The 22,185-nt window shown below is 39.0% G+C and overlaps 1 protein-coding gene across 6 annotated transcripts in view; it reads right to left on the minus strand.

The window, feature by feature from the left end:
• Window positions 1-22,185, minus strand: part of NSD2 (nuclear receptor binding SET domain protein 2) — a 107,151-nt gene that overhangs the window by 58,089 nt on the left and 26,877 nt on the right. For 3 of the 6 annotated variants that reach the window (XM_026112665.2, XM_064511538.1, XM_064511533.1), the window contains exon 2: window positions 7,508-8,133. In XM_026112665.2, coding sequence (XP_025968450.1) covers window positions 7,508-8,104 — 597 coding nt within the window. In that variant the 5' untranslated portion in view covers window positions 8,105-8,133. Of the gene's footprint in view, window positions 1-7,507; window positions 8,134-12,615; window positions 12,805-14,922; window positions 15,149-16,683; window positions 16,857-22,185 lie in introns of those variants that run through there. The other 3 variants (XM_064511536.1, XM_064511535.1, XM_064511537.1) reach the window with 3 other exon arrangements.

Consider the following 22,185-nt stretch of genomic DNA (forward strand, 5'->3'; position numbering starts at 1 on the left):
AGCCAGATCAAAATACTTTGTTATTGTTACTTTGCATAAGGGTTACTACTAAGCTTCTTTCTTGACAAAAGGGGGCTTTTAAGGGCCAGAAATGACTTTTGATATAAATCACTAGTTTCCCTAAAATCTACCTGTAAATTCATCCAAGTAACATAAAACTGAACTGCAGACCTAACTCTCAGTTACATCTGAAAGTCAGACATGCATTATTTTGGGTAAGTGGAACACTGAGCAGAGCAGCAGAAGGGCTTCACCATTCCCTGGACAGGAAAGCAATGAAAGTAACCAAATTCCTTGCCATAGCAACCTATAATGGCCAATAAAACATGAGAAGGAGATGCTGAGACAACAGTATTAATTCTTGGAGGAGATGCTGAGATGATAGCATGCGTATCAGTTATGGCATTACCAGTGTCGAGACTGTTAAGACTGCTCAACTTAAAAAATAAAAAAAAACGAGTATCAATAACCTCTCGGCTGTCTTGTGGCAAACATCTGCTGTCAAGATGGGAAAAGAAGTCAGTTTTTCCAGAAAATGGCTTGTTCACCACTTTGCTTATTCTACCATTTCCACCTGTAGAGGACCGGCACTAAACGCAGTTTTGTCTCAACATTGCTGCTGCTGCAAAGCCGCCGCTGCCAAGGCGCGTCGGGCAATGCCGCGCTGGCGCCCCCAGCGGCCGTCCGCGAGGTAAACAACCTCCTGCACCTGCACGGGGGAAAAGGGCGCGAAAAGGGCAGAAGGTCGTCGCTAGGGCGCGAATCGCACGTACTCATTTGCCATCTGCGCATGAGCGGGAGACGCCCAGATGCCCCAGACCGTTTCTGGAAGGTTCCGGGAGGGCGGACTGCGCATGACAGTTAATCTGCATGGGAAGCGAGGAAGCACCTCCCAGAGGCAGGGCAAGAACCTACAAAAACTGCAGACAGGGTGAATGGGGGGTGGGGTTTGCTTAAGATGACTGGAGAGCTGGAGTGGAGTCAGCGGAACCAGACAGGCGCTTTCCCCCCTCTGCCACCCCCCCCCCCCCAAGCTGCTGCTGCCGAGACTCACAAGAGAAGAGGACCAACGGGACACCGCTGGATCCACGGGTGGTGATATATATTTCCCTCTCTCCCTCTCTTTTTCCGTAAACGTGTGACGCGGGACATGCCTAGTTAGTTGATTCCATTTTGCCTTAATAAATCTTAAAACTGCTTGGTTGGTGTCGTTTTCACCTTAATTCAGTCCAAGGGCATCACAAACTTGGTCATTGGCCCTAAGGGGAGGTAGGTCGTTCTGAAAGACTCCTTTCGGGCCGCAACACCACCACAGCGTCAAAAAAGCCCACAAGTCCCAAATGTCCCATAATGCACACACAAACCATTGACTGTTTTGATTATAAAATAATACAACAGTTGGTGATACTCTTTGAAACACAGTAGCCAGATTCCTTTACATCTGGTGATCTCTTGGGGGTTGTTTCAAACAGCCTCAGAGTTCAGAGACACACAGATGTGCTGGACAAGAAAATTCAAAGGTCAGTCTGTCATCTTCATTGCCCATACAGTTGCCCAATTTGGGCTGCGCGAAGGTGGCTGAGGAAGAGGGTTTCAGCCACGTAAGGATTCATGGCTATTACCGCAAGCAGTAGGGTGACATCTAAAAACAACCACCTTACTTTCTCAGAATGCATCTCTTCTGTAAAGAAATCACAAAAGCATATTAGAATATTCCTAGATACAGGACAAAAACCAGGGCAAGGATTTTTTGGTATTTCTGCGACAAATCTTCTTTCTGACACCATGTTCTCAACACACATTCCCATGAAAAATTGGCTGAGTGTTCAGAAGTAGTCAAAGAGTCAGTTAAGCTGTAAAGATTATTTGTAAAGAAACAGAGCAATATAGACTCCATTACCATGCATGCACCCACAACACATCTGTATCATGAACATCCTGTATTGCTGCTGGTCCTTCATTCTCAGGAAAGACAGTAGAACCCAAAGGGCATCAAGGTTCAGAAAAAGGATGATGATAATAACTAACATTATGGAATGGCTTCCATAAGGAGAACAGCAGACTAGGACTCTTCAAGGTGAAAGACAAAACTAAGCAGGGTTGTGAGAAGTCACTGCCACCAGCTCTAGAGACCTCTGAGCCCCAACTTGCTAGAGGCTGAGCGTATTCAAATAAAGCATGACTGTATGCTTTGCCATGTCTGTACTGTACTCTCTCCTGTACATCCTCTGCTGACCACTTGCAGAACTAGGATGCTGAATTAGATGCATGATCCTACTTGTTAAACCTGTTTTTACATTGCATTTTTGTCATCCCTTCAAGACACTATTTCATATTTGATTTGGGTTCTTCCATCAATGTATTTATGAATAAAGAGAGGAAAAACACATTCACATACAGAATCAACAGCTTTACCCAGAAAGCATGCTTATTTGAGTCACCTTCTACATACAAGAACAGGAAGTCTGCTATGGAGTGCCATGAACAAATACTTCACGCTTTTTGAAATTAACTTTATAGCCACTGAGATCATCTCATAGCTTCTGATCTCTTCCAAAACAAGCATACTCTTGATGCTGTATGCTTTTGGTGTTGCTCAACCTACAAATGTTTCTTTAAAATACTTTTTCTGTGAAGTGTTACGAATGAATGACTCATCTTCACTGATTTAAAGTTCTGACCCCAAGTCAGAAAAGATTTCACTACCTGTATAATCATCTTTCATAGAAGCAAACCTTTGAGAAGAAAGATGAGATTGATGGGAATTAAAGCAATGCAAAATTAAGGCAAATATCTATTTTCAGTGATTTTCAGGAACTAGCAAGCTGAACTTCATCTCAAAAATCTCTGGTATCCTCAAGAGGTAAGGAATACGAACAGTTCTTGTTAAGATTTGTTGAGGCAATCTTCACGTAAACTTAGAAGCTTTGAGGGGACTACTGGGTTTGCTGTTGCTGAAGATGGCAAATATTTTCCATTAAATTCTTACTGTGGAGTTCAGATATCTGCAACATAGAACACAGAAGAAGACTGAAGAAGCCTTAACAAGCTTCCTCCTGTGCTAAAGCTGAACACTAGCTCAAGAATCCTTTTGAAGTGGCTAAGTCATTTCTCTTGCTACTGAAGGGATCACCCAGAACAGATTTTAGGATGACTTCCACTCCTTTGGGAGTCTGATGACAGCACAAAGCCTGTCTTTATCGCTCAGCTCAAGGACAGGATCTGATGCTTCAAGAACAGCCTATAAAAAAAAATAATTCAGTCCAAGATATCATTTTACCCTACAACTACAGCTTTCAACTCCCACGGTAATTTAGATATTAAGTTGCACATTTTTTGATGAGTTAGGTAATCATACTTGACCAGGAATTCCTAATAACTGGTGATCAAAAACAACAAAGTAAGTTGTTGTCCTCCTCCTGAAGAGGATCTATGTATTTGATGACCTTTTTTCCCCTCAGTTAAAACAAAAAAAGTCATTTCCGGGTCTGACTGTCTTCTCCATTCCTGAGTAGCAGCTATAACAGGATAATCAGGTATTGGATGAGCACAACTCTCCAATCTTACACAATCTTAGTTTCTGCCCATCACTAGTGATTAGATGCAAGCATTGATCTTGGTAAAATCCTGGTAACATCACCACTTTCAATGGTCCCCCATCTTCCAGTATTGAGCACAGAAGCATAAAAAACAGCAAATAATTTTCAGATTACTCCTATTCTAACCTGATTAGGTTTTAAAATCTTTGCCATTCACTGAGAAAGACACTATAAGATTAAGTAGTCATTGGATATAATGAAGTTGGCTGGAAGAGTTTTTCTCAGTGAAGATGATATGGCAACACAAACGTGATCCTGACTAACAAAATTCCTCCAGCAACTTGCAGTTGCTCCCCAGGTAGCTGCTGCAAAATCATTATAGACTGTACTGAGGAGAGGTAGCACCAAACTGACAAGTTTCTGGTATACTACTAGATGAGGGCTGCAAGACAACAGGATAGGAAGCTCTGTTGAAGATGCAGCTTTTGGGTCACGTATATCCTACACAGCTTGAATCCATAAATGACTTAGCATAGCAGTGCATGGACCTTCCAGGTTCTGGAAGGAGCATTGCTGCTTTCCTGAGCTACTGTGCCCATGTTAGGAAGCCATGCCAGGAAGCTATGCCAAAAGGGTGAACGGCCGCTTCTAGACCCAGCCGGTCTTATGTCAAATGAGGCCAAATGTGCCAGTACCACACACACAGCTGTTCTTAGGGTTAGAGAGTACAAGGACACTCTGGGACCACCAGCATGAGAGCTGCAGATGTGTATATCCTCTCTATTGCCTGCACAGAACCTCTAGATTACTCTAGGGAATCTGAAATACTGAAACCTCTGCCATCATCTCCCAATGCAGAAGAGAATTATTTCACTTCTAACAAAAGCATTGATAGTGAGAAAACAACATAGGAAAGTTCTCCCTCTTGTCCTCTCATTCACAACCGGTAGCACTGTAAGAACGCTCATGACTGATGAAAACACAATCACGCAGAGGCAGTCGCCACCCAGCACCGAAGCACACTGCCACCGTCATGAGCAGCACCATGGAGTGGGTAACTCTCACGGGCCACAGGCTTGGTGTGGATTCTAACGTACAATACGTAACACCAATAGCACAGAACATATGATATCAATGTACTTTGGCATAAAAGTTGCTAAATGAAGCCTGGATTTTAAAACAAACTCCTCAGCTGGGAGAGAGGAAATGCAGGAGAGTAGGGAGGGAAGAGCCAGAGTTTGCCTTACTTCCTCTACTTTAAGTTGGGAAAGTGAAAGCAGGACAGTTCTTTCTCAGGAGCCTGGAAAAAGTCACGATATCAACAGCAATCTAACTCAAGCCGGAGCTGAGTAGATCACGTTTATTCCAGATTGAAGACTAACTTGCAGATAACATTTTTAAAAAGCTTCCTTTACGGTAACAAAAAACGCTGAAACAACAAGAAAACCCAACAGCAGAGCAGTGGAACATTTGTTAACTGATATGCCTCTCACCTCAGCAGGATAGTAATCTGGTATGTCCATCAAACAGAGATATAATTGCCTTACACAAAAGGCAGTATTTGAACCATGGCAATTTTTGCCAAATCAAAAGAATAAAAGCTTGGACAACAGGAAATTGAGAGAGAAAAACAACCCAGAAACAAAACCAGACAAACAGGTTCTACATTAACTTGTAACCTACAATAAATAGGTAGCTATGGGCACAATTAATCAGCTTTTGCTCCAAGGACATTTCTCTAACTTCCACTTAACAGCCACAGTCAGCTACATAAAACCAAGGTACTGTACAGTAACAGCTAGGCTTTGGGTGTTGATGATGAAAGAATACTTAGAGCAGGGGCCTGACCCCAAAGAACACTGATAGTTAAAATATTCCAGTTGTGATCACACAGGACACACATATATCACTAGTGTACACATAGGCAAACTCTTAAGAATCTTTTTCAGCATGCTCTCTATTATTATGGGGTTTTTTTGCCCTTTATGTTAAACCTGCACAGTTGTAAATCCTCTTTGTAAAAGAAAGTAAAGCCTTGGAGTTTTTACAATCAAGGAATTATATCATAAAACATCCTGTGATCTTCAAATAGTTTTCTTTTTGCCCTTTGTGCTGTAAGAGTGCAATATGCAAGAAAAAAAGCCAGAGGCTTGACTCTGTGTTTCAAGTACTCTGAAAAGAAGAGGGTTATAATACTACAAGAGTCTGAGATTAGGCAGGTAGCTGTTCTGATTTGGTGGCCCACTGATTTGGCACAGGACCAAATAACTTATCACTGTCCAGACATCAAGTCTCAAAGCACCCCAGAGGAACTGCTCTCGTGATTTTCTCCTGACCATTTCTGGCCAAAAGACAACTTGGAAAACCCAGACCAACCTTTATTTTAATCTTAAATGAACCACTCATCAGGAAAATTAGAGGACACCTTGAATTGTCAACCAATGTGAAAGGCCTAAGCAGAATGACCAGTCGTTCAGAATAAACTGTGTGGAAGTGCGTATTAAATACTGGCCCTTTTCCTTAAGGATAAAATAAAATGCATACATGCTGAACTTGTTAATGTTAGTAAGTAAAAATACCACTTCTTGCTCAAATTTATGATTATTAACAATGAACGGGACAAACAATCATTACAGCTATCTTTTTACTTTTTACCTCAGAGTAGTAATTTGGAAAAGTCTGAACCAATTAAAGCTGAAATATCCATAATTTCTTTTATAAAATTCCTGAAAATATCAGTAGTGAAACATTCTAGGATGAATAATATATTTAAAGTAACCTGGTTAATATTTCTGATGTTATGAGAACATTCATACAGATCTGTAAACTCATTCATTGATTTTAACAAGTGTAAAAAAGTAACACGGCAGCAATGTATGTGGTTCTTCCTTGTATGTGTGACCTTGAGAGAAAATAAAGATCAACATTAATTAGTTCAGCTGACAGAAACCTTCAAACCTTCAGCTGACAGAAAACAGTAACATTCATTTTGCATTGAAGAGGTTTAAAAACAGTATGTGTTCACTAGGCAATCATTCATTAAACTTTACTATGATTGTTATAACACTATTCTAAATTACTCACTGAGAAACTTAATATATGTGAAAATATCCCTGCTAGGTAGGTTTCTTTATCTGTGACGGAATGAGAGCAAACTATGTTCCTTTAAATGGAGTCTAGCAACAAAACTAAACAAAGGAGAAAAGGGCTCCTAGCAGCATTGTCATTTTCAACTTCATAAAGCAGAAGAGAAAAAAGAAAAAAAAAAAAAGCAAAACTCCCATTTCTACCCATGTAAAAAACAACAACAAAAAAAAAACTAAAAGAGTTTGATCACAGATGGTAATGACATTTAACAAAAATATCTAGACCTTTTCAGTGAATACAATCCACTGGGTTATAGTAAGCAAAAATAGCTCTCACAAATAAGGGAAGGGACTACATTTCAACTGCCAAAATCTGAATGTATAGATCCTATCATATCAGCCAACTGACAGCTGAGTACGTCTTTAATTCAGAACCGGGAATACAGAAATAACTATTTTTCTGAAACACTTAGGTTATCAGGGGGCCAGAAGACCTCATGCTTCAAAAGTTAAAGGCTTTGTCTAAATTTAGAGGCCTCCCTACCACACATGTCCGGGCGCACATCCTGGCCATGTCTTGACTGCATGTTTCGATGAAACTTTCATTTCATACATACCATGCCCTGATCTCCACTGAGGACTGGCTTTATATGCATGTAAAAAGAATTATGGTGTGCTCCTAGTCTAGAAATAAAAGGACCAGAACTAGAGTGCATCTGTCCTCAGTTGAGATAAAGTAAGAATTCCGTAAGTGACCTGTTTGGGGGAAGCACCTACTGAAATACCCGAAAGAAAGAAATATCACCATATTAACAAATAAAGTATCGATACAATTTAAAAAAAACAAACCTAACTAAAGAAAGAATATAAAAAATGTACTACCTTCTTTTCAGTAGGGCTTGAAGTTTTTGATACTAATGCTGCTTCAACAAGACCCTGCTCAAGTAAGGAGTCATATTTTATGCTTCTTTTTCTGCTTCTCCTCTCTTTATTTGCCGGCTTTTGTTCATTTTCCTCTGATTGAGACACATCTGCACCATTGTCTCCACAAATTGAAGATTCAAAAAGTGGCTTCCCATTCATGTAGGTTTTAGTGATTTTCAGCTTAATCTCTGGAGAGCCATTCTTGATAGGAGTAGTGTTGGGTGGTGTGCCAACTCCTTTTATTTCCTGGGGCTCAAAACGCAGCTTGGCATCTTGGGCCCCAGATTCGCCATTAAACACACGAGATGTTAGATCTTTCAATTTATCAGCTGGAATGAATGGAAGGGCATCGTGGCCGTTATATTTCTGCATGACACCTTCCTGTAGAGTGGCGGAAAGTTGTGCTTTGCCCAAGTAGACAGAACACTCACGATTCACTTCACAATTCTGAGTTTTCCCATTGGTATTTCCAAGAATCTCTGGTACCTGCTTCATTTTGATGTAGTTAATTTTTCGAGTTAACAGTTGAGAACTTCTTTTGATGCTAAAGTCCATTCAGCCCAGGTGTTTCCAGTCTTACACTGCTATATTAAGACAAAAAGAGAGAGAACATTTTTAATAATACAGAAATGTGAAATGCTACCAAGTATTCAGACACAGATGTCTCCACTAGTATAGCACTGAGAATATACTTCATTCTAGTTTTTAAAAAAATGTGAAAGCATTGCTTATAAGCCTCATAACCAGAACACTTCAATATTGGTTAATACGTATTAAGAAAAATTCCAAGAAAGATAGATTTATTGATAAATCATCACTTTCACTAAAGTAGAAGTGTAGACAGAGCAAAATTACAGCTTTCATTTTAATAAACTTCAGCATGAGTCTTGCCCACACTAATTACTCAAAGGTATTGCTCTGTTTAAAACAAGTAAGATTTAGGCCTAAGATAATATCTGTAGTAATGATGTTAAATAAATTTAAAAAAGTGAGTAGTGAGTTTAGTTCTAAGACATTGTGCCAGAGTAAAAACCCCACAGGCTGCATTACTGTAGCAACTTCACCATGGACAGCAGCATCACAGGTTTCTACAACTGAATTCTACAAACAGACCCTAAATCTTCCATCAAAGCACACCCCCAGAGAAAACAGCAAAGGTCAGTCCTCAGACTTATTCCAAAGCTTTCTGGCTATGAGAGTGAATAAAAGGTGATGTTTTGTATCATGAATGCCTGTCCACTGGGAACCGGCTGAGCACAAATAAGAGCACTTCCTACAGGTCAGTGGCCACACTGTGCAAAATAAAAACTAGCAAAGCAACGGCTAGAGTGTTTGGTTTTTAATAATGAGCAATAACACTATCTGATACTTATTTTTCATACAAAAAAATCTGAAAACATCCAGACAGCTGAAACTGCACTATTATCTGCTCTAGATAGGTTATCCGAGGGTTCTAAAAGCTAATCCTGGCCATTTCAGCATTATGCAACCTTAACCTCTCAAACAGATGCACTTGGCATCCTAGGTAAGGCAGCATGGACAGCAGAAAATAGCGCCCATTTTAATTTTTAAAATTCACACACACAAACTCTTCATATTAGCAGGTCTAGTATATATATGATATAGAGAAATGCATCATCATAACATTATCAAAGCTCAGGATAATAATCACCATATCTATGCTCAGGGTACCTAGTTTCATATACGATGAAGTCGAAGAACTGTCACATCAAAGTTCCATCAGATCCAATCTGAGATGCTTCCAAGAGTACAGTAAAGACAAATAACTACTGAATTTTCAGTCACTACAAAAGACATCTCTTTTGAATCTTCCCACCTCGTTTATTAAAATATACATGTAGTAACGCTTACAACTGGCTCATTCATGAGAACTTATATACTTGCTACCTCTGTCTGGAGCAGCAGCATAGCGTATGTCTATTTTAAATAATGTACACAAATACTTTTAAGTGAACATAACATTCTTGGCAAGCTTTACCAGGCTAAGGTAAAGTTGCACCTCAGAGCATCTGGCCAACATGAAACCTTTTCATGCACAAAGATTCAGAGGGAGGGAAAAAAGCCCAAAACCAAAACCCTAAAAATCATAGCACCATCAGTCCCTGCAAGTGACATCTTCCTAACATACTACTCTAACATAACCACAAGAGAAAAGGATGTCCCTCCACAACAGCTGCATGCACTCATTTGAGAGATGGCAGCATGGGGACTAAGGAAGTCACATTTTCCAGGGACAAACAAACAGCAGCCATTAACAAGGCAAGAACAGCAAGGATACCTGAACTCCAAGGGAATCTGTGACAGGAAAGGTTCTAGCCCGTCTTTAACCAGAGGAAGTCTGAATACTCAACAAAGTCTCTGATACAATGAAATCAGCCAACTCTAATAGTATTTACCCTTTCTGAAAGGAGTCAGAAGTAAAAGGAAATCCAAAAAACCCACCAGAACAGAAAAAAAAAAAAGGACTCGCTAAACCCAAAGAGACCTCATTTAATTGCAGAAGCTCTTCTCTGAAAACATGGACAATTTTTAAAAAGAAAGCACTAGATCCAACTAATAACATGCCAGCGTTTCAAGCTCTGATTCAAGAGATTTAGCTGAAATAGCTCTTATTTAAGAAACAACTCACGACAACGTCTATAATCTCTACAGAAAGGCAAATCCATTACAGAACAAGCGAGGCTTACAGTTACTGATATGACAGTAAAATACACACACACGCACACCCCCAAATTGTGGCAAAACCTGTATTCCCCCCCCCCCCCAGACTATTACTACAGTAATTCAGAATACAAAATAGAGCTTTGGGTTACGCATCCAAATTCCTTCTACCTAAAAAAACAAGCCTACAAATGAGCAGCTGCCAATACCAGCTCCACGCTGGTGTTTCTGTGGCTGGGGACGCCCTCCAGTGGTTACCTGAACCACCCAAGACCCGGCACTGACCAGCTTCCTCGCTTAACAGACTGCTGTCAATCACGGCTTCTCACAGAAGGAGCAGCATCAAAAATGCCCTGTGCGACTGCCTCCTGTCCATGAGCTACATGGTAAGCTTAAAAACATTTTTAATATGGTTCCACTAACCGCTTACCAGGGTTTCTGGATCAAGACAACTGCATTTTATCACATTTGTTCTGTTTGTTTTCATCTTTAGTTCTACCAGTAATTTTTCTCCTTAGGAAGAACTCTTATTCTCATTATTTATTTCTTTAAGCTAGAAAGCCATCTAGCAGATGGCTAGCAGAAAGCAGATCTGGATAACTCAAAGAAGCAACAGTTATCTCAATCAAGTTAGACTATGTTACTGGTATACTCAGCTTCAAAACATTAAACACACTGAAAAAGCAATAGCTGAAGAGTTTCAAAAGAAAAAAAAAGAAAAAAAAGAAAAATCTTAGAATCACAAAATAATTTAGGCTGGAAGAGATTTCCTGAGGTCATCTGGTCCAACCCACCCCCTGCTTAAATCAGGGCCAATTCCAATCAAGCTGTTCAGGGCCTTGCCTGGACAACGACCAATAACTAAGTAAAGAGACATGGCTTAAAGAAATCAAGTTATTTTCTTTCTCACTAATAAATCTGAAGATAGCAATTCAATATCATTAAAATAAGAGGAACAACAAGATTACGGGATGGAAGACCCAGAACTTTTAGAGGTTACCTTGATTTGACTAATATATTTGGAGATACGTAACATACATTTTAGAATTTCAGTGAATGAATCTCACTACTATAGGTCACTACAAAAACAGCTGAAAACACCGGAAAAGGCCCCCAAAATTGCTGGAGCCTAGAGAGAGAACGTGTGCGCACACACGCAATTCCAGGGGTATATTCAGCAAAAGGAAGCCAAGGTAGCCAAATCTTCACCTTCCCACTTACTACAAGACAGTAATTTGAGACAGAAAGAGTGGCAGAACTGGTAGCATACAGATTTTAGAGTATGGAAAATACATCATGTTTGTACAAACAATTAATGCAGCCAGATGAGCGGAGGCTTAGCGTAAGTGGCAGAATAATGGGCAAAGTAATAGACATGAGTACCTGGAAGCAAATACAGTCAAGCAGTCCCATTTGGGAGATTAGATCTCTAGAGAACAACTTAAGATTAGCCACCATCTCCAGGACCACTGACAGAGGAAAGAGACATGCTCAATATGCATCCTTCAGTCCTCCTTTAAAAAAAAAAAAGAAGCAGTGCTGTGGGATTTTGTCAGAAGGTCCGATAAGAAGCCAGGAAACCTACACTCACAGGAGTAACAAAGGGCTTTGAGAAAGAGGGGCAAAACTGAGGCTACAGTTAATTCTGCCCAATCTTCACTATCTAACATTTGTGGCAGTACGATACCATAAGCAAGAAAAAGGACACGGCATTTTGTGAAGGGAGGACAAAATAGAGCAGAAACAAAGAAAAAGCAGGAGGAAGGAAAGTGATCAACAACAGAGAACCAGCCCTGCTACAAACTCAGCATTAAAGAGATCTAGAAGAGAGGGCATGCAAAACGAAGTGAGATGGACCACAGAATAGATCTGGTCAATTAGAGTTGTAAAGCAAGGTCCTGAAGCAGCTGAGTATATGATTAGATTTGGTAGTTAATTTAACTGTGCTTGTGCTGGAAAACCATATAATATGGAAGCAAACGCAACCTCTTATCTCTTTCTAGATGACTCTATCTATAGAAAAGGAAGCTGGGGGAAGGGTAGGAAAGGGGACAAAAGTACCACACACTGCAAGAGTAGCTAATGAGCTCAAGCTAGTATCTACCCCTATTAACTGTCCAGTGACCCAACAAGTACCATTTTCACTAACAAGAAGAAAAGCCATGAGATCCAAGTAGTTTGCTGAATAAACATGATATTTTGGCCTGTGAACAAGTAGTTCTCAATAAACAAATGGAGATTTGACTTATTAAAAAAGGTCTCTAGGTATTTTAATGGGACAAGCGTATGTCCTCGTAATGGCTTTGTATACATTTTTATAGTAAAAACAAGCTTCACATGAGGCAAATTATTTTGCAGACATTTTAAATAATTTTATTAATTACTTGAAGGTCCAGCATCTGACAGGAGTCATGTGCCAAATACAGTGAGCCTGCATGTCAGATTCCTCCTTCACTGTCCAGGCCACTATCATTTATGTGATACTTATTATTCATTTCTTCCACATCTGCTGCAATTTCAGAGATGCTTTTCTTGTGTGTCAGAAATAATGGAGTAGTCCATTCCTTCCAATTCTGCCAAAGGGAGTGAACAGAATAAGTAATCAACAACAAGCTTCACTACTAAATTCCACCCCTGTTTTGTCTAATGGTTTTCTTAAAGACATTTCTCAGGTGAATTGGGGACACCAAGTAAAAATTCACAGTAAAAGAACTTTACCCACATAAGCCATTTTTATTATCTATGAATCAGGCTTTCAGCTGGCACTGAAAAAGCTAAGAGATGGTTGCTGCTTTTTTTCCTGTATGGTAAAGATAGTTTTTGTGATAACAGAGCCTTCCCATCCTCTCATCAATTTTGAAACCAAAGGCTATTCCTATTTTCAGATGAGAATTAGACGAAATACTCTAGACATTAGACAAAAAAATTAGCAAAGCTATAACACATTCTTATACATTTGAAAATCTGAATATGCTTATTCGCATTATCTTGTATATAAAACCAGAGTATCAAATCGGAGTAAAGACATATTCTGCCATGCACTGTATTGTGACTGTTCCTCATTATATTAAAATAATGAAAAATTACTACAGGATCTAAACAGAACTTCCTTTTAACAAAAAAAAAAAAAGAAAGCGCGTAATTGAAAACTGCATTGTGGGTTTGCCAAAAATTGTTTTAAGCCAGCTCTATCCAGCAAATTCAAAAGCATTATCTTCTAAGGAGAAAAATGTTACCATAGTAGCTAACAGATAACTGAAAAGAATTATACCAAAACTTTCTAACAACTTACCATTAATTGGGGGGGGGAGAAGACCCTTTAGTCCAAGGGAACCAATTTTAAGTTTAAAAGCACCTGAAGTAAAGACTTCATTCACCTTGCAGTGGCTATATCATGATTCCAGTTAACCAGGCAGCTGGCAAGGCTGGCATATGAAGTATTTTTAAATGACTACATGGAAATTTCTGTAAATTTATTGTACATAATAATGTTCAAATAGAGACTTAATTTGCATTTGCCCAAAAAGGATCAAGCGTATTTCAAAAATAGTGTGAAAACAGAATAACCAGTGTACTTTCAGTTACACTTACAGTTAGTTGCCACCAAATATCTTGAAAAGAACAGTAACTCTCTCCTTTCTAATTTTATTTCTTTTCTAATGGAAAAGATTTCAGACTTTAACCATATATTTTCATCAACTAAAATATATTCTGCCTTTTGCTGAAGCATGATACTAGCTTACAGAGTTGAGAACTGCAGATGGCAAGCAAAGAGTTTCTTCACTTTAGATGTTATTTGCTATTGCAGAAAGCAAGCTTACAAAGCTGATCAACTTAACTTTGTTCCTCCTCAGGAAATGTTTTTTTTTCTTTCAATCAACCCTTGCTGCTGAGGATAAGGCTAGCAGATTCTGCAACAGGACTCCTCTCTGTTAATTTATTTTCTTCAAAATCAGAAAAAATGGATTCTTTTGTCACTGCTGAAGAAATTAAGTTTGTCAGTTTCACTCCTGCTGCTGAAGGTGGGTGGTAAAGGGAGACAGATTTGAGTGAATTCAGATTCTTGTAAAATGTTTTATTTCTGGCTGAAGAGAGATTATAGACACAACAGTGGTAGGACCACAAAACAAACAGAAAAGAAGTGCTGTTTCCTCTGCGCATAAGCAGGGGGAAATGTTAGTACCTGAAATGGTAGAAACTTTATTGGATTTATCACCAGTACTTAATAAACACTATAAGGTGGACCTCAACAGTTGCTTGGCAAGTGGCTGGGAAGGAGAAAAAAAAAGGGGGGGGGGGGGCGCCAAAAAAAAAAAAAAAAAAAAAAAAAAGCCAAAAAGCCATGTTTCAAATCCATACTTGAGACTGTCTCTCTACAGGTTCTCAGCGGTTCAGCTTAAGGGAAAGCCCCTCTGTAGCAAAACAGGACTGGACAATACAGCCAGAATGCTTGTTCAGGCTAGGTATTTACTCAGAAGTGAATGATGTCTCTCTCTCACAAGGGCCAGTTTTCTCTCTTTATATGCTTCTAGCTTCTGCTTATCTTGGGAATGAAGAACCAAATATAACCTCAAATAACTCAGCCCTTCGGTGCAGAGCTCCTTCCTCATTTATGTTTTTCAGCTGTTCCAAGCTACTTGAATTTCCCATCCCTTCTTTACTACTACCACTTCTCCTTTTCAGCTTCCTACCTCTACTCCTTGCACCACATCTTCAGGACCTGGATCCTCTGGTTCTGAGGAATACTCACTGCAGCAGATTAAAGCACTAAAAATCTGTTTGTTTCCTCTTCACTGTGGCCAATGATTCGGCCCTTACTCCCATATGTAGTGATGGCAGCATGAGAATTGCCTGCAGCGTCAGTGCGAGTATCATGAAAATTCTGATCGTACCAATTCTGAGAAGGGAAGATCAAATCTGGGATGACATCACAAAATAAGTTAATATAAGTAATGAAGCAATTGCAACATTAACAAAATGTTTATCTGTTACACTGCTATACAAATGAACAATGCTGCCCAGCTCAGGCTACTTAGCAACTAGATTTTTAATAAAGAGGATACAACCATTTTATCTAGACCCTTTGGAACTCTGTAATGGTAATCTATCACTGCATTAAAACCTGTTCACCTATGCAAGTGGATTTAGATGCCAGAAGCACATGTTGTGCATTGCAATCATTCTAAAAAGCAGTGTTGTGACACTAGTGACATATGAGGCCTTGTCAATAGGGTGAAAGTTTAGCTATATGCATATATAGTACAGCAACAAAATCTTTTGCATAGAGCACTATTTGGCCATGTCTTCTGCTGTTCATAAAAATATCAATACGTTGGACTGATAAAGCACCTTTAATGTGGAGAGGTAACACTTGTAAAAATGTAATTTTTTTTTTACCCAGTACATTAAATTACATATTCCATAACATGAGCAAAAAAACTGGAAAGTAAAGGAACTGACGAGGCTCAGACATAGTTATTACTGACTCAACTGCACTACAGAATTTTCCTGATATACTTACGCACATAATGGTTCTTGGTGATGGGTGTATTGGATCAACGCAACTATAACATAATCCTGGCCAAACTATGCTAATTTTGGTGTTATTTAAACAAACTGTAACTATATGCATTTAATTATGCTAATTATTTTATCAATGTGTTATCTCAAATCGAAACTAACACATACAACTGACAGACATATGCCAGGAATACTCGAACATAGCCAGAGTTCACAAGAGACTTGGAATGTTAGACACTCTCCAAACAAATCCAAATACTTGGTAATAAATGGCCTTTTCGGTTAGGACACTACTTTGAAGTACAAAGTCTCTCCCTGTGCTGGGACTTTAACATGCTCTTGCCAAAATGCATTACCATTTGCATAGCTCTTGATTCCCTTTCCATTTCTTTCACTACATCTACACCAAGAACCTCCCCAGAATAGAGATTAATATGACTGTTAGAGGTAAAAGAAATCTGAGCCAAGTTTTATGATCATGTGGATATATCATAGCATACCCATTTAACTGGGGGACAAAAAGATCAAATACTTTCCAGTCCAAAATCTCAGTTCCTTTGACCTTCTTGCCCACTTTCCAAAACCTCTATGTTGAGGTGTTTGCAAATTTTTTTGTGTGTGTGCTTGCCATTTTTGCTGTCGTCTCTGTCAGCATAGATTAGTTACGTGGATTGGTTCACTTCATTATCCAGTTTAGTTCTTTGGACAGATTTTGACAAAACTGCTTCTTATGGGAAAATCTAAAGAGTTCTCAATGTATGAAATAAGTCTCATTATTCAATTGTACTTGCTATCATTACTTCCACAGTTTCTGAAGACTCAACTGTCACTACCACTTTGGAGCCAGGCATTCTGTTGATGAATACATGTTGCATACACATTTCCTGCTACACACTTTAAGCCTAATACTTTTAGTTTCATTAATTATATACCTTGGTTTTGTACTGCTGCTGAATTTCAGTCACGTTCCAGATTTAATCACAGCACTTGTTCCCAGTTTATTCAGGAATGCTACTACAAAACAGCTTCTAATAGTCTGTATTTCGTGTCCACAGAAAAATCACAACATTAATTTCATCCTGAAGCATCTGATTGAAAGTTCTTGGTAAGTGCTCCATATAGTGAAATAATCCATATTCATATCTTTCATCCTACACTGCTCTCCAAGGTTCATACTTTGGCTTAAATCCCTTTGGCTTTATTATGAGCGTAGAATCTGGGCATTCTTTACTATAGAGATAACTCCCCAATTTAGGTATTTCTGAGTGCCAGTGCAGTCAGGTTCTCTGCTCCAACGGTATCCCACCAAGTCTGGCAACTTCCCCAACTGATTTATCTGATACACGATCTTACAAACCTCAGCTCCACAGACTAATCCACGCCACAGCAGGAATATTTACATGCAATAACATTCAACCTATTATCAGTTTTGTAATACACGAAATAGGTCACAAACACTACTGTAGGAGGCTGCTTTACTGCATCTCTTTCCTACTGTTTCTTCTATACTTCTATCTGATCAGGAGCTTTTCAAAATACTTCAAATGGATTTTAGATCACATTTCTTATGAAATCATGCCTAAGCTCAGCCTTTTTTCTTGAAAATATTTTTGTCATAACATATTTCATCTTCTACTCCTTGATATATTTATCATCTAACACGGCAGAATTACAAGAACAGGACAGCATTCTCCATTTTGTTTTTGACGGTGGCAAAGAAAACATGGAATGCCGACTTTAAACAAATTTGGCCTTGAGGGTTAAAGACAATTATTAGAAAATGCAAATTTTTCAGTTTTTTGTGTGTATTTTAACACAGATGTGAGGTGTCAGTATCTTAGTATTTTGATACAAGGTACAGAGCAGAACAGGTTTCACAAAGACAAAGTTAAATGGCCATGCTTCGTCAAGCCTACGGAACAAGACCACCTTACGCTTCTCCAAAGATTTTGCTGACCTGACAGAAACTGACACTATCTTTCACAGACGACAGAAGGAAAAATTATAAAGCTTCCATTTCAACTTAAGAATTCCTTATAAAGAAGTTGAATAGGCTCTAAAAAATACTCAAGTAATGCCTGACTTGCAAAAGGTTTTTTTCTTACTTAGTTTTAAATTTAATTCTGGCTGCAGAAGGTTACACCTAGGAGAAAGGTAGCAAAGGATGCTATAGTTTTTCAGTCACTTGCCACATACGTACCTGTATCCTTCCTCCAAATATGGATGAATATAAAGTAGTTCCAATTTGTGTTGTGGAGCTGAATACAAAAGTTCAAATCAAGATCAAACTGCCATCTTGAACTAAGTTAAAAACAGGACAAGTCAAAAGGATGGGGACAAAACTAGAAACTGAGCCATCATCCGCTGAGGAACCCTTGCAACTTAACACATATTTTAAACCATTTATATATTATATTAGTTTCAAAACATGTCAAATACCATAACCTACATCAGTGGTGCCCTAAGGGAAAGTAATTTCGCCCAACAGAAGAATACTCTGAAATATGCATTGGCTAGCACCTCACTTTTCCATACTTAGTCAATTTAATTTCATTGCTATGAAATATTCAAAAAGATTTTCAAACACCTACTTTCCACACGTAGCTCATCATACCACTGTACTGTCAGAACAATTTCCACATAGTGGCATTATTTTTAGCATTAAGCAAATAGGACAGCAGAAACCTTACTTTTGGTTCAACCACAATTAATAGGTATTTGATTACAGTACACAAAACGCATTTTAAAAGGTCTAATTTATGGAATAGCCCGTTATAAGCTTCCAACAAAGAAGCAACTTTGGATACGTACTGAAGACTCAGTAGTTTATCTGGCCCTAAGGTTCTGAGCTGCCTGTGAGCAGAGTAATGCATGCTGGACTAGACACTAACCTATCGTAGCTAGATACAAGGTATCGTAACAGAGCTAGATACAAGGTATCGTAACAGAGCTAGATACAAGGTATCGTAACATATTATCTGTTTTCCAGAAATCTCAGGTATTTTGTAGTTTGCTACTCATCAGAAGGGCAGCAGAATGGAGTGTAATGCTTGCTGTTTACTAAGTTTATAGCTGTACTGCACTTATCCCAACTTTCCCTTATGATAACACATGTTCAAAACCTTCCTTTTGTGCTGATGCAAGAAAACGTGAAGTGACTATGCTGGACACCATCAACTTAATAGAAGTGTTAAAAATAGTACTGTACATATCACTTGTATAATTTCTGTCAACATAAACTGAAAGGGGAAAAAAAAGCCCATTTGTATAGTTGTCTTATTACTTGCAATGGTCACAAGTGATAAAAGTTCATAAAGCAGCTAACTTGAAGTTGCAGCCAAGGGTGAACTTAGGTAGTTTATCATCTTTTTTCCTTCAAAAGCACTCTCAGAACCAAAGTCTTCCAAGTAACCATTAATTTTACAGAATAGCTAAATGACCCATTTGACTGGCTACATGAACTGACAAACTGTAGGGCAACTATGGCACATCAACAAGGCTCACCTTCTCCCTCCCCCCCCCCCTTTTGCTCAAATCCTCCAGAATTATGCACCAAAAGAAACTTGGACTCCTGTCTCAAGCTCTGATGGGAAATTATTTCCTCTCTCCACCCTGCCACCTGATCATTCATTCTGGTTGCCATATTTCATCTCTGCCTTCTCATTTATACTACTAAGACACTAGTATATTCTCAGTGAAGACGTGTTTCAAAGCTACATCCTAGCTGGGAAATGATACTTCATAGAAACATGGACTTACTTATCCACTTTGATCCACTTCAGAATTTCCATTCTTCCTTCATCCAAAGGCTAGATACCAGAATTATACCAGGTCTATCATAAGAATATTTCCTCAACCATAAAGTCATTTCATTTGTCTTTGAAGAAAAATGATGAAAGAACTCAAATAGCATAGCCACAAACATAGTATAAAAATAAGCAATCATCATCATCTACTGCATTACTAGTAGTTCCATCAGGCATTTTTTATTTATATTTGTTTACCGAATGTTACGGTATCTGTTGTTTTCAGCAATACCACTCAGCAGTTGCTTCCCATAGTGCACTGTTTTCTGAAAAAGCAAGGTGCTTTACCTTGTTCTACAGAGGCGATGCTTGAAATTTTCATGCATTCAGTAATCTTCTGCGCTTAAAATGTTGCTAGATCTCTTTGTAGTTACGTAAGCATCTCAAAGGAGGAGTGACCAGAGGTGACCGAAATGCTGCAAGAGTTGTCTACGTATTTTTCCCTCATCTTAAACTATGCCCTTGATCCAGTAATCTGACCAGAGCAGGTGAACCTTTATATATGCATGGAGTTCCAGTGCAGTCAATAGGCTTTGATCAACCACAGGAATTCACATACATTTATCAGTCCGTAGAAATAAGGCCTCGCTTTGGAAACATACTGACACCAGTAGAACAAAAAGCAGGCTCAGAGCAAAAGTGAGAGGTGAAAGGGCCACAAACAATAGGACACTGAAAAACAATCCCTTCTTTCCATGCCTATGCTATTTTGCTAGCACATTGTATCAAACGCATGCTCAGATATGTATCACATACATATATATTTTTTGTATATATATATCTCCATACGCATCAATATGCATCAATAATTTCATCAGCCAAATATTAAAAAGCAACCAAACCCCCAACAATCATTTTTGCTTCCAATCTAAATAAAATGAAAGAAAGTTAAATTTTGTGTCATAACAACCAGTGTCTTACAAGCAGACTGTAATTTAAAGGCAATATTCTCATCTGCAAAATGACAACAGGCTTCAGAAAAAGCACGTAGTTCTAGAGATATTAAAACACAACGTTTTCTTTATTCTTAAGAATGATTTGTTGGATTCATATTGAACTAAAAGGAGTTGCAAAATATATTCTACATTTAATTTAAAATCTAGAAATTACTTTAATTCCACGCCCTTAACATAATATGGCCTAGTTTTCTTCTGATATCTTCAAATAATATTTGATAAATTAGAGGGTTTGACTGTACTTTCAATAACTGAAATTTTCTGACCATATATGATAGTGGATACTCCTATAACCTTCACAATAACTAGCAATGTAGTCTCCAAGAATATCCAGAGATTTTACATTTAAATACTGTGAAAAATTAACATATTTTCTGATGGCTGCAAACTAGATCAAAATCCCAGTACGTGTTTTAATAAATGGGATATTGATACTTACTTAAAAAAAATGCATATTGTATAAATATTGAGCCCTGAGCAGTACTGCAAAACAGTGGTTTTATTCAATGATTACATCCAACAGTCAAATAATACCGCACTGTGAAATTGAGGAGTTTATTAAGGCTGATACACTGCATTTCCTGAGTAAAACTCCCACAGCAAAACAAGCAAATAATAGTTTTAAACGATAAGTTTACGGAGATTCTACTCATGTATGAGGATTCTGGTGGAGAAATAATTTATTCTTTCAGCCACACATTCCATGTTTAAGGAATTTTAGTAAGCATGTATGTTCACATAAACCACCAGCGAGGAGACTTTGCAAAATCTATTACAAACTTCATTGCCACCCTACAGTGTTTACAGCTACCTTCCTTAGACGTCTGAAAAGACTTAAAAGCCAAACATATCTTTCTTTTCTTAACAGAGACCTCGTTTAGCTTACTCAGCACAGGCAGCATTAGGTCCTAAATTTAAGAAACATTGTAAAGCAATTTTAATGCAAATGCCAAAAAGGAAACTATTCACGCACACGAAAAACATGGGCAACGAGTGATACCAGCCTCCTGCCTGTTTAAAGGCTGCTAGCAAGAGGCCCATTTTCTCTGAAATCTGTTTAAATACAGTGTTTACCGTCTCTACACTTCTCCCAGTATTTACTCCTCCTTTCAGCCGACATATTTCAAAAAAAAAAAAAAAAGAAAAAAAAAAGGGGGAAAAAGGAAAAACAAAAACAAAAAAGCAAGTATAAATACGTTCAAGAAGTGTGGCAAATTCCCTTCTCCACCCCCAGAGCGGTAAAGCCACAGCGGATGAGCTGTAACTATGGCCTTGGGAATACAAGTTCCCCAGGCTCTTTTACCACACAAATATCAATGCAAGTTACAGCAGCCCCTATCCTCTTCCACCGAGCGCAGGCTGAGCCCCGGCGCCCGCCAGCCCTCGCAGGAATGTTTCCTTCCCGTTTTCCTAGCAAGGCTCTGCTCCCACACAGGTCCGGGGTGGGCTGCAGGAGGGTGTAAGGGGAAGGATCATCACACCAGTGTTTAGTGGAGGAATAAATCAAACATGGCTTCCCCCTCCATACATTTCCAGAGTTACATTCGCTCCCGCTGCCGCTCGATCCCGGTCCTCCCCGCAGGGAAGGGGCAGGGGCAGCCGCGCCGCCCCCCGCCAGCGCCGCCGCGGGGGGGCCCCTGCGGCCACCCCACCCGCAGCGAGGCCGTTTAAA

This window comes from Dromaius novaehollandiae, chromosome 4 (assembly GCF_036370855.1).
Source record: "Dromaius novaehollandiae isolate bDroNov1 chromosome 4, bDroNov1.hap1, whole genome shotgun sequence".
NCBI lineage: Eukaryota > Metazoa > Chordata > Aves > Casuariiformes > Dromaiidae > Dromaius > Dromaius novaehollandiae.